The sequence below is a fragment of the Aspergillus tubingensis genome (assembly GCF_013340325.1).
Source record: "Aspergillus tubingensis WU-2223L DNA, scaffold_6, whole genome shotgun sequence".
In the NCBI taxonomy this organism is placed as follows: domain Eukaryota; kingdom Fungi; phylum Ascomycota; class Eurotiomycetes; order Eurotiales; family Aspergillaceae; genus Aspergillus; species Aspergillus tubingensis.
Genome location: NW_023336280.1, coordinates 2,645,728 through 2,658,490, shown reverse-complemented (window position 1 = coordinate 2,658,490; position 12,763 = coordinate 2,645,728). Strand labels below are relative to the sequence as shown.

Here is a 12,763-nt window from a genome sequence, read left to right as displayed (position 1 = left end):
GACTTCGTCTATGTTGTGTACCTCCCCGTTGACTTCTCGTTTCCCTCCAAGCAGTCTATAGTGAGGAAAAGGTGAGATTGCAAGTTTCAAGATAGATGTAACTCATTCTGTAGCTTTTGTTGTCCGAGACTTTTGACCCTCCAACTAGTCGTCCCTAGAGCTCTCTCCGACAGAGGCTTAGCGAGATGAAGAACAGGACCGTACCTTTTTCGATGGCGCTCATCGCTTCTCTCCCGGGCTTCTAGCATGTTGGCCGTCATATATTCAATATCAGAAACCGGTACTAGCCAGACTTTTTGGTTCGTGCAACCTTGAGGGCACTGGGGCCTCGAAAGTGCGATATAATCTCCCGTATCTGGATGCCACCTAGGTCGATAGTTGCTACCACAGCGCTGACCACATTTGCTGCATTTTAACTCGATAATAGCTGGCTTACTATGATTTTCAATCATAGACTTGCCGCCGTTTGGTTCCGTCGGGTCGTCGTCATTATCTACAGAAGGCTCGCCAGCATTCCTATTCTGCAACTGTACTTGTGATGCGTCAACCTTTCTCGTGCCCCTGCGCCTCTTTAGGGGACGGCCGGTATCTAGACTCCCGGGCGTGTTGGCATTACCGAGGTTTACCTGTGAACGTCTGGTATAGCTCCGAGCGGTGAATGTGCTCGAGGGGCGGGCATCAAGATGCGCGATCAGGGTTTGGTCGTCCATATACGAGAAATTGAACGCAAATATAGCGAGATCGCGTAGGGAGATGAAGGATATTTCTTCATTGACGGGAACAAAATGCTGGTCGTTGCGAGAGCAGTTATGACATGTGAACGATCTGGGAATGTATTTAGGACGTGCTCCTTTGGTCCATTGGGGACTTTTGTCCAGTGCTCGGTTTCGAATGGAAGTTTTCCCTATCGCAGTCCTTTCCCTGCAGTATAAACACCAGAGTTTAACGTAGTGGAGTACCCTTCGCACTCATCCTCGGTGCGGATCAGCTTGCGAGCTGCAACGGTGGTATTAATCAGGAAATCAAATACCATATATGGCGTCTTATCAGCCGGTATGGCATATCTTGTTGTTTCATAACAAGCTTCTGAGTTGCATTTGCAGTCCCGACAAATATATATCCCAGAATGCTGAATAGAGAACCGAGGAAGGAGATCGGGAGGCTGCGGGCAGCGACAGTTGTCGCATACACAAGGCATGCTTTCAAATGTGGAATAGTAACAGGAGGATCTGGCTGTTGGTCGGTAGACACGATAGATACGGTTCCGAATCCTCGCTTGTTGAATATTCATCAAGCCTTGAATTAACTCCATGGTACTTAGGTTAGATGATTGTGGTCCATCACCTCCAACACAATGTTTATTGTACGCAAAGAGCAGGTCATCGCGAGTCCTGATGGATATTCCACCAAAAAATGAATGCTGTTGGGCCTCAACCCATTCTCTCATGAGCGCACAGGGGAACGGCTCCAGCAAGTCGTTTTGCATATTCAAGGACTTAGATTCCTGTCTGAACTCTCGCGAGCCGAGGCGCTTCCTACTGTCCAGAACTTTCAAGAGCACCTCATCCAACCTTTTTAAGCTCATGACTCCGCTGGTATCTGTGATTATAGGGCATGCAGCATCCGATGTTGGTACGTTTCTTTGCCTCGGCAGGTCGATAATACCGAACCGAGAGTCTGCTTTCTCAGCTAGACACCACTCATTGAAATACGCGTTCTGAATAAATTCAGCCTTGCTCGTCCAAAGCCTCGTAGCATGATAATCAGCAGTAAAAGGCAGACATGCCAACTGATGGGCAACACTAATCCGTAAATCCTGCTCTATTGCTTCTCTTTGGGACCTCGACTGATAGGAGAGAAATCTCTGTGGGTGTAGCGCGAATATGATGATTCTTGCGATCTTCTTCCCTGTCATAATCGCCTTCCACTCGAAGTGGAGCCAAACACCTTCGTACTCACCCCACAGACTAAGTGAGGTAAAATTCAAATGTTTCATCGCCCATTTTCTTACCGAAGAACCGTATATTATCTCTATCTTTGCCTGCAGTGTGCTTCGAATCCAATCCGTATGATTCTCATGGAAAGCTCGGATATGATCTGGATATTTTGCAAACGGGCAGAAGTCCTCTCGTCGGTGGAAGTGGTCAAACATGAAGTGAAGCTCGGGGTCGTAGTGATGGTTCATAATGAGTGCCGTGCACCCATTTGTAGCATCAGCAACCTCCCCGTTTTTGGCGTGAAGGGTGGTATAGGAAGGATTGTGTAGGTGATGAGCGATACGTGCCTGCCATGAGCCTGATGGACGAACAATATGCTCCGAACAACGGGTGGGAAGTGGATCCTTCCAAAGCTGTGTCTCCGCGAGCTGGAAGGAAGATAGTTCATCGGATATTGCCTTATGATCGATTTCTAAAACCGATGATTGATTAGTAGAAACTCTCACTGGACTTAGCCACTTTTGGCTACATACCGGTGCTTTTCTCCCGATGTTCAAGCTCGAGCAAATAAGGTCGAAGCTCATCCACTTTGTCACGCAACTTCAGAGGCGGCTCAGAGAGGAATAAGTTCCCAAAAAGTCGGTATGTTCTTGCGAGAGTTCTTGTGAACCGGAGCGTCCCCGGCGTATCTTCTAGTGAATTTTCTTCGGTACACCTTTCCATCTGATCCATGATATGACCTAAACGTCGTTCTCAAAATCAGAACGGGTTTCAGGAATTTGCCTCTTCAGCATGTAGTAGGACTTATGAGTGGCTTACGGCGGTGATAAGCAAAGAAATTTACGCAGGAGAAGGCGGTTTCGGGTCCAGGGTACTTATTGTAGCTCATTCACATCTTAGCTGTTGTCACTGACCCAGGTATTTCAAGGTAGGTTCCGTGAATAGATTTCCAATTCTAAATTAAATTATGATACGAATGACCCCATCAACACTTCTGACATCCTCACCCGCCGCCCTCATCTTCCTTTCAAAATTAATAGGATATATACTTAGATATCCTCGATAACAGATGGAAGAAGCCGTTGCAGCATTATATACTATATTGATTATCCGAGAAGAATCAAGAACCTTAAGTGTTAAACAGGCATCCTTCTTTGTCCTTGGGAATAATGTGTCTACTAATTTAGTCAAACCGAAACGCGGTTTTCATGAAAACTCTTATACTTACTGCTCGGAGCTATACAATGTATTTTTTAGTATAGCCTAGAGTACGAAGTCTTCTCTCAGTCGATTGTACTCTGTTTTAAAGGCATAAGTTCTTATATTATTTGGTCTAGAGGAATTTTCCTTGCCATGACTGGATCTTTTCGTTCATCTCTGGCAGGTCGTGGATCCAGTTAGAAATGTTGCGTCGGGAAATAGCAAGGTACTATTGGTCTTCTGTCTTTTGATATAATTTGCATTTCCAGCATGTGCTCACCAAAATGAGGAAGCTTCCAGGTCCAATGCATACGTTTCGAAGCTGCACCGCTCATGAACAACTTGCCATCTTCGATCATAGTTCCATTCCAGTCTGGTCAATGCAGTAGTTCATCTCGGTAAGTGTCGTTATTATTGAGACGAACCATGGCAATGCTTCGATAATTCCGCTCTGAATTTGATAGTTCATTTCGACACAATCAGACAAGAATCACCCATCCTTAGATAGACCCTAAATCGGGCTGGGATATGTATATGCTACTCACATGCGGGGCTTATGGATGTAAGTTTGGAGCAAAGTCATCCACATGGACGACTTTAATCACGTCGATTGATGTTCCGGCACGTTTAATGGATCCGATTGCTTGACCTAAAGGGGATCATTATGCGCTCTGCAGGGATTGCCCCAAATAGGCGTAGTGCAGCACCCCTTGAGTCCCAGCTCATATTCGACCCCTGGGGTCCGCAAACACAAAATAGGATGTAGAGTTATCCATCATCATGGAATTTGATCTATCAGACATAGAATTCGTTGAACAGATGAAAAGCTCTACATCATCATGTATCTTTCGCACGCGCTGGCGCAACAGAGACTGTAACTTGAAAGTGGTACGCAGCCTAATGGCACTCCAACCTTCAATGTCTAACGCGAGTGCAGTACCACAGTATCACAGCATCTCATGCCGATCCCATAGATCGCGAAGTAAATATCTATAGGTGCGAAAGTCAAGCCTATATACGATCAAAGGCCCGTGGCCTTTGCCGAGGGGTCTATACCGAAATTTTATGGCCTGATCACTGGAATCAACCCAAGGGAATGGCTGCGATACCTCAATGAGTTTCTCGATGACAATCTACTTCCCAACGCTATCCTGATTGAATATATACCGAATCTTCAGCAGATCGGTCTCTATACCTTCTCCAAAGAGAAAGTCAACAAACTGCACCAAATACTCGCAGAAATACATCAAGCTCGTGTGTATCATGCAGATCCATATCCACAGAATATGATGGTTCAGGAAGGGTCAGACAGAGTACACTGGCTTGATTTTGATCGGGCACAGACATCTCCTACGACTCAATCACAGCTCGTCAGCGGTAGTGGCTGGAAAAGGAAGACGAATTGATGGATTATTTCGTTGATGTTCTTGTACGGAATGGATCAACAGATATCTTGTTGTTTCTAGACTAATGATTTGGAATAGGCAGCAGATTATGAGGAAGGCAAGATTCATCGCACGTGGGAATGTTATTACGAGTAAGTTCAAGTCTCTATCAGTTTGGCAATGCTTCGTTGGCTAAACTGGAACAGTAGCATTTATCTATCGCCTTGAAACTCTGAGAGTCGCTAATCGGGCATCTGAATAAATCATTTGGGCTTTTCGAAACCCAGTTGACATTACTGGAGTGACAGAATACTTATATTCAAATCGTATCACCGCTATTAAGTTGAGTGGTCTCGAACACACACTCAGGTAGAAAGTAAGATATTTCAATCTATACTGTACTCTACGAAGTTGGGAAGGAAATCCCTCTGAGGCTATAAGAGTGATATTAGTCAAAGTCGAATGTTAGCAGATTTGATCTGCTTCATACCCCGGTCACCCGTAGCCCACCCGATCGATAAATTTTTTCTGTTTGCTCAAGATTGAGTTTGACACACATATCCTGATATGAGAAGAACTTTTTGTGATTCAAGTGCTGGATACATCCCAATTGAATTGGTAGCGAAAGGCGGACTGCGGGGAGAGCTGGGGCGGGGAATGGAATGGAGGCCGGGGATCGGCAACGTTCATTCATTCTTCTCTTCATCTTACATCTCTTCTTGCATCCACCTCCATGAAGCTGCTACTGTAAAAGCCCCTACAAATAAAGTAATTCGGCATACAGTGATTTATCTCGTAAAAAGTTCGCTGTCACTGCTCGCAACAGATGGCTGGATCAAGAAAAGGAGGAAAGCGGCGCAGAATAGGTCTGTTCCAGGCCGTTATGTTCATCTGAACGAGCACTGATAAGCTAGCAGGATGGTAATATCTCACTGTATTCCGAATAATACTGGATTAGAAAGACTGAACAGACATGTCACAGCACTCGTTGCAGAGCCAGCCATACAAAATGTGACGAAAAACGTCCCAGCTGCGGGCGCTGTCAAAGACTCGACCTTGAATGCCAGCCATCCGACTTCATTATCCCCTCAAACTGGAACCCCCCGGCCTCCCAATCACAAGCTATTGATCAAATGACCGATTTCCCAACCTCCACCTGGGACGTTTTCAACAATACTTCCACCCCATTCGGCAATGCAGTCCCATCCACCCAACCGATCCCTCACACTAAATCACCATCACGTCCAACTCTCGATACAGAAAAGGTGGCACTACTCCAAGAATACCAAAAGGGAGTAGGAACATGGGTAGGCTTATTTGACAACGCCCGACATCTCACGCACACCATCGTCAAACGTGCACTCGAATCCCCACTCCTTTTGAACGCGATATGCGCCCTCACCGCCAGACAGATGAGCATGGCAGGAAGAGGAGAGATGTGGGAAACCACCGCCGTCCACTACTACGGAGAAAGCCTCCAGCAGTTGATCCATATCTTGAATGACCCATCATATGGATCTGATGATACTCTCGCTGCAACAGTGCTACTGAGTAGCTACGAGCTGTTTGCCTCTCCAGGTCTGGATCATCATCGTCATGTATCAGGTGCCGTGACTCTGATCAGAACTAATTCACATAATGCTAATTCCGAGGGCTTGAAGGGGGCCGCATTCTGGGTGTATGCGCGCCAGGATGTTGCCATGGCTTTGGTGCATGAGTGTCCTACTATGCTTTTGCCGGAGGAGTGGGGGATAGAGTGGACTGATCAGGAGATTGATGAGGATCTTCTAGGAAATAAGATTATTTGGATTGTGGCTAAGATTATAGCGCATACGTTTGGGAAGGCTAGTGATGTCACTGAGCGCTCACTGCGTCGTGACAGAGTGCGTTTGATTGAGGAGCTGGAGACCTGGAGGAGGTCGTTGCCTACATCATTTACTGGTCTACCTTTTGGTACTCCTTCTGAAGAAGGATTTGTCAAGCGGTTATTTGCGATTCCTTCAACGGGTAGGTTTATTTTCAGGGTGTTATTGATTCAGCTAATTGATGGTACAGCGGCAGCGATGTGCATGTATCATTTGGCATATCTGCTATTGCTCACCGAAGGACGCAATCCATCTCTTGCGGGTGAGATTCCACGGGTATGTATAACAAACTACCTTGTACAAGTACTTCTGTTTGATATTGACGGATGATAGGAGGAAGTGGATACACATGCACGATCTGTGGCAAGCATAGCCTCATCACCTATATCGGATGCTTCACTTGTACAAGCAGCGCAGCCATTGTATTACTGTGAGTCAGAACTTATCATTCATAGAAAGGACACTAAAGGATATAATAGCAGCAAAACATATATCCACTGTCGCTGAAAAGTTCAAAATGTGGACACTTCTTAGTGAAATTGAGAACCGACTCGGATTTCATACAGGCCATCGCATTAAGCAGCTCCAAGAACAATTCAAGCTAGTCTGAGATAAACACATAAAGTCATACTCCATATGCCCTGGAAAAAAAACTTGCCTGCTTAAAAGCAAACAAAGTAAAGTTCCGAAGATCCACTCAATGGAATAAAACCTATCCATCCCTCCTCCAAATTCTCACTGGCATTCGCCCCGGCCACAAATTGAACGCCTCCTCCCACTCCAGCATCCAATCCTTGGACGGCAACTCGAACTCATAGCGATGAACCAACGTAGCAACCAGAATCTGCTGTTCAATGAACGTAATATTCCGTCCAATACATGCCCGCGCGCCACTACTAAAAGGGATGAACACAGCCCGCATCTGCTTAACCTTCTCATCATCCTCCAGCCACCTTTCAGGCCGAAAGGCTTCAGGGTCTGGAAAGATCTCCGGATCACGATGAACTGCGTAGGTAGGAACACTAACGGTGACATTTCCGGGGATCCTCTCTCCCAGGATATACATGCCTTCGGGAGGTGTCTTCCTCTCCAACCCTCTCGACACGGGCGGTGATAGGCGCAGCGACTCTTCCAGGCATGCTTTCAGGTACGGTAGGTTCCTGACTTTAGCATATGGTGCCACTTCCTCACCAAGTAAAGCACCAGACACCTCCTCCCTAAGCTTCTCCAGCGATAGTGGATTCTTGATAAGATAGTACATAACATTTGTCAAGGCGATAGCCGTTGTATCGGAACCTGCATCCACTGCATATAGTCAGCATCATCGATATCAAGAAAAACAATATACCCTTGGGGGGGGAGGTGGGGGAAAGAAACACTCACACAAAAGCCCCGCCTCAGCGTCAATCTCCCCCCTCTCCAACTCCCTCCCAACCCCCCTCCTATCCTCAACCAAACACCCCAGAAAATCACTCAACTTCTCCCCACCCTCCTGAACCCCCAACCTCTGATCCACCAAACCCCTTACAACCCTCCCAAACCTCCTCCCACACTCCCACTGCTCTCGTAGATACGGCGAAACAACACAAGACACTCCTTTCAAAAGTCCAACCCATCCACTCGCCCCAATAACCCACGAAGAGACCCGATTCCCCCGATGCAAACACTCAATATACCTAACAACCTCCCCATCCACAACAACCCCATCCGATCCCTTATCCAGTAGCCCCAACTTAACACTCAACCCAATATCCGCAATCGCATCAACAGTGAACAGATTCAACCAATATCTCAAATCAACCTCGTCCCCAGCCCCCGTTATCACCGCACTCGATGATGACGATGGTGTACACATCCCATCTAGCTTCCCCAACAATCTCTCCACCTTATCAGCTATCTTGAACTCCCACTGTTCGAGATTCTTCGTGGAGAAGGCATTCGCGAGCATTCTCCGCTTGCGGGAGTGATCGTCGCGGGAGATGGTATTCAGCATGTTAGAGTGGGTATGGGTTCCTTTTGTGAGTGCGTAGACGTCGTCTTTCAGGCAGGGTGTGCCGTGGCCGTAGATGGTTGGGATGGCTTTTGGGTCGGCGATGGAGAGAGAGGTCGGTGAGAGGCGGATTATACGGTGGTTGTGGTGGAGGTGCGTGTTGTAGAGGCGTTGGGTGCGGAAGGGGTGGCGGTGTTCGTAGATGTAGGAGAGGGTGGTGTGGTTGGAGAGTGGGTTGAGGGGAGGGTAGTATTTGGTTAGGGTTTTGGTGGTGAGGTATGTGAGTAGGGGTTTGATGAAGAGGATGAAGGTGAAGATGAGGGTGAGTAGGAGGGCCATGGTTGGTATAGATAGTTCTAAGATGGTTTCTTCTCATTAATTGAAGAGCATGCACATTGTCTGTAGACTTTAGAGCATTTATGTTATTTTTCTAACTTTTGGGTCAGATTTATAGTCTTATAAGTATTGAGATGTCTTGTTTATCTATAAAATTGGCGGACTGCGCTCTGCTAAGTGCATCTTACCCAGAAGGGCATGTTAAGAGCGGAGAAGCATTGTGCTGCGGGTATCGTGTACATTGAGCGGAAGACATTCCGTTTTCGGAAGTGTAAGAGCGCGTGTACTTCCATTTCAAACAATGTGTACAACCTCATGTCGGGTTGCGAAATAACATCATCTGGGATCAATGGGTATGCAGATTATGTTTTTTTGCGGTTTGAAGCATCTCTTGTATACATTGTACTTATATATACTCTCTAACTAAGCAATTATACCACCCGAAATCATCAATTATAAACATATCCTATAAACCCTCAACACCAAACCGCTATGCAACCCATCCCATCCCTCCAACATCACACACCACCCCCCTCTTCACTCTCCCCCTCCTCCTTCCCATCCTCCCCCCTCGCAGCCTCAATCTTCACCCACCCCACCAACACTGCCAACGCAACGCCCGCACACGCGACCCCCAACCAAAACGCCGCCTTATACCCCTCCCTCTGACCATCCACCATCTCAGCAACAAAATCCCCCCAACCAACGAAGAAACTCACACCGAGGAACAACACACTATTCGCCACGGCAGCCGCCAACCCCTGCTGCTGCTCAGGCAACGTAGTAGTAAGAAACACATTGGTGATATTATACGTGATATCCACCCCCACAGTCCCACAAATCATCGCAGGGAAGATATATGCCCAGTAACTCACCCCTTCCTTGGGAAGGATGGCGAAGAGAAGCGGGGCCATGACCCATCCTATGCCTGAGAGTATCAGGAGGATAGTACCCGGGACGATGTGGAGGATTGTCCCGCCGACGAAGCTGAGGACGATACCGCCCAGAGCGAAGGGGAGGTACCAGACTACTACCATTAAGGGGGAGATGTGCAGGATGTTTTGCATGTAGGTGACTGTGTAGAGGAGCCAGATGCCGAAGGTGCCGTAGAAGAGGAAGAGGGCGATGAGGAGGGCGGGGAGGTGAGGGACGCGGAAGAGGGTGAGGGGGAGGATTGGGGTTGGGGTTTGCGTTGTGGTCGTGGTTTTGCTGTCGTCTGTGGAGGAGTAGGAGGTGAGGCGGTGTTCGGTGTAGATTGCCCCGGCGAGGAGGATGCAGCCGATCACCAGGGTCACGGGGATGTATGGAGTGCGCCAGCCGTTAGGGGCGTGGCCGCAGTCGTTGACGGCAAAGAAGATCAGGATGAGGCTGGAGATGAAGAGGGCGGCGCCGAGGTAGTCGATTTTGAGGGTTGGGTTGGGTCGTTGTGTGCGAATCGGAGCCGGGATGAAGATGAGGGCCGATACGAGGGTGATCAGGATTAGGATGGCGCCGATCCAGAAGTACCAGCGCCAGTTGAGGAGTTGGTCGGCGATCCCGGAGACGAGGATGCCTGCGGAGAAGCCTATCGGGGCGCAGCCGCCGTAGATGCTGAAGACGATGTTCTTGCGGGGACCTGGAGGGTAGATCGAACCCAGCAGCATGATGCCTGCGGAGAGGATGGCGGCCGGGCCGAAGCCTTGTAGAGCACGACAGAAGTTGAGCATGATTTCATTCTGGGAGAACCCGGCGATTAGGGTCCAGACGAGGTGCCATGTTAGGCCGGAGGTGAAGATCACGAAGCCACCGTATTTGTCGGCTAGTTGGCCGAAGAGGAGGAGGGAGCTGCCGGCTGTGAGGGCGAAGGCGCTGGAGGGCCAGCCGGTGGATGCGGCGGGGATGTTCAGGCTTTGTGAGACGGATGGGATGAGGACGTTGAAGCCAGATATGAAGAATTCCTGTCATGGTGTGAGATGGCTGGAGTTTGGGGGATGGTTGGTATGGACGTACCGACATGATCTGGGATAGCATAAGGGCCACGCAGAATCCAATCTCAACGACCAGGTTAGGGAAGATGCGCGGGCGCTGTCGACCCTGACGATCGACATCTTGGGGACGCTGGTCCTCAGCGCACTGTTCTTTCATGGTCCGTTGTTGATTCACACTGAGCAGCCATGTCTAGCTCTGCTTGAACGAGCTTGGGCATGGGTATAAATATGTGCATCGCAAAAAGCAGAATTCCTAAACAAGGCATTAAATTGAGTTATCATCTTGATTCATAAGCCGCTGAGTTGGTCTCCAGCTGGAGATTAAGCACCAATCCAAACGAAATCCATTTTATAATGAAAAAGGCGACATGGAAGTTCCTGGGGAGCTGGTTAAGTATCAAATGGAACCAGCCAATGATATACCAGCTTGGGTTTAAATTACCCACTATATTCTGATATTTGGCGAATCGGGTCTATCAAAGGTCTTGGCCACCACGCTAGTAGCAAGTCCTCCAGACAACTTCCTAATTCGGATAGCAGCCCTAACCGGCATATATTTAGGTCGTCATGGAGTTTATTATTTGCAGCAGAACATTCTGGCTGAGGAAAGTACGAGAAGATGTCTAGACAGCTGAGATTAGACAATACTGTGATTGTGAAGATGACGATCATAGCAACTTCTTACCAATAATTATTTGCAAGACATGTCACTTTCTGCACACGCTTCGGTGCTCCGATCTTCACCATGATCACTCACATCCATTACCAAAAAAGCAAAAGGAGGTAGAGACAGTATGAGCACCATAATCACAAGCACCAAAAGGTTAAATAAAAAAACAAAAAAGAATGGATGAGCCCAACCCGAATCGAACGGATAACCTTACGATCTGGAGTCGCTGCGGAAGATGTTAGATGATGTTGGTAATCCAGTAGTGGATGAGGATAACTTACTACGCGCTACCAATTGCGCCATAGGCCCATTCAGGTGGCGAACTGGTCGTATTTGTGCTACGTTTTCCGGTGTGTACTACACACCAGGATTTTAGTTGATGCATGAGTACTTGTGATGGTAGCACATGTATTTCATTTGATCTGGTCGAAGTAGGACTAGATAACCATGTGGCAGAAATTATCTCTGAGAATCAGTCCGTGCTGGTTGTGGAAATAAATTGCATTCAGCGATTTACGCTGTATGTTGGGGGTGGCTACACAGGGTATTGTATTGTACCTGACGGGTGATTGACAGCTAGGACCTAGATCTGGAATGATGGACCAGTGGAAATTTACGAACCTTGAACCAGGCAAAATCAGGTCAAACAATAAACGAATGAAGGCCATAGAAGACAGCTACATCAAGGACAACATCAAAATCGTTCCCAAAAAAAACCCCACTCCGCTATGTTCCCCTCCCCAAGCCACCAAAAAATAAAAAGCAAAAAGAATGGATGAGCCCAACCCGAATCGAACGGATAACCTTACGATCTGGAGTCGCTGATGAAACTGTTAGATGCTGCTGTAATCCTGATTTGGATTATCAGGGTGAACTTACTACGCGCTACCAATTGCGCCATAGGCCCATAGGTGAAGGAATTTTGTTATTTTTGGCCTTATCTCGGGAGGTGACATTATAATGTAACGTATTGTAATTTTCACGATGCATGTTAGCTCATGTCACAGTTGACTCTCACTAAGAGATAATTATTTACTACGAGATTGAGAGTCATTGATCGACTACATGTTAATATCAATATGAATGACCCAAATGGTAAATCATGTTAACAGTGAGATATACACTGCAAATGGGCTCAATTAGAGCTTAAGTACTATGTGTTCGTTAGATACGATCTGTATATTCGATCACATGGATGATGCCCACCTTACTGAACAGTGTTGAGTGTGCTCTTGTAACTCTGTCCATTGTGATATTGCACAAGTAAATCTGAAGGCTCTGTCCTGCGAATAAATCAGATTGAGTATCTAATACCTCATCAATGACGAATCGTCCCTCATCAGGGGCATGAGGATATCAACCCCACACGGAATTCATTCAGTGCTGGTATGCCTTCAAGATCTAGAGATAAGA

At 47.4% G+C, this 12,763-nt stretch overlaps 4 protein-coding genes and 1 non-coding gene across 5 annotated transcripts; 1 reads left to right on the top strand and 4 right to left on the bottom strand.

Moving 5' to 3' along the window:
- Window positions 1–283: 283 nt before the first annotated feature.
- On the bottom strand, window positions 284–2,669 carry AtWU_04629 (Ras association (RalGDS/AF-6) domain family protein; the record flags this gene model as incomplete). The annotated part of the gene is made up of 4 exons (XM_035499740.1): window positions 284–366; window positions 437–825; window positions 960–2,409; window positions 2,471–2,669. 4 exons carry the CDS (start codon window positions 2,667–2,669, stop codon window positions 284–286), a joined length of 2,121 nt encoding a protein of 706 aa, XP_035355633.1.
- A 2,986-nt stretch (window positions 2,670–5,655) lies between these two features.
- On the top strand, window positions 5,656–6,997 carry AtWU_04628 (uncharacterized protein; the record flags this gene model as incomplete). The annotated part of the gene is made up of 4 exons (XM_035499739.1): window positions 5,656–6,529; window positions 6,578–6,663; window positions 6,721–6,817; window positions 6,867–6,997. 4 exons carry the CDS (start codon window positions 5,656–5,658, stop codon window positions 6,995–6,997), a joined length of 1,188 nt encoding a protein of 395 aa, XP_035355632.1.
- Window positions 6,998–7,099: 102 nt separating this feature from the next.
- Window positions 7,100–8,716, bottom strand: AtWU_04627 (cytochrome P450; the record flags this gene model as incomplete). Its single annotated transcript, XM_035499738.1, has 2 exons — window positions 7,100–7,692; window positions 7,771–8,716. 2 exons carry the CDS (start codon window positions 8,714–8,716, stop codon window positions 7,100–7,102), a joined length of 1,539 nt encoding a protein of 512 aa, XP_035355631.1.
- Window positions 8,717–9,231: 515 nt separating this feature from the next.
- On the bottom strand, window positions 9,232–10,837 carry AtWU_04626 (major facilitator superfamily transporter; the record flags this gene model as incomplete). Its single annotated transcript, XM_035499737.1, has 2 exons — window positions 9,232–10,650; window positions 10,703–10,837. 2 exons carry the CDS (start codon window positions 10,835–10,837, stop codon window positions 9,232–9,234), a joined length of 1,554 nt encoding a protein of 517 aa, XP_035355630.1.
- Window positions 10,838–12,126: 1,289 nt separating this feature from the next.
- AtWU_t119 lies at window positions 12,127–12,257 on the bottom strand. The gene is made up of 2 exons: window positions 12,221–12,257; window positions 12,127–12,162 (listed from the first exon to the last, which is right to left on the bottom strand). It is a non-coding gene; the product is annotated as a tRNA-Glu (tRNA).
- Window positions 12,258–12,763: the final 506 nt, after the last annotated feature.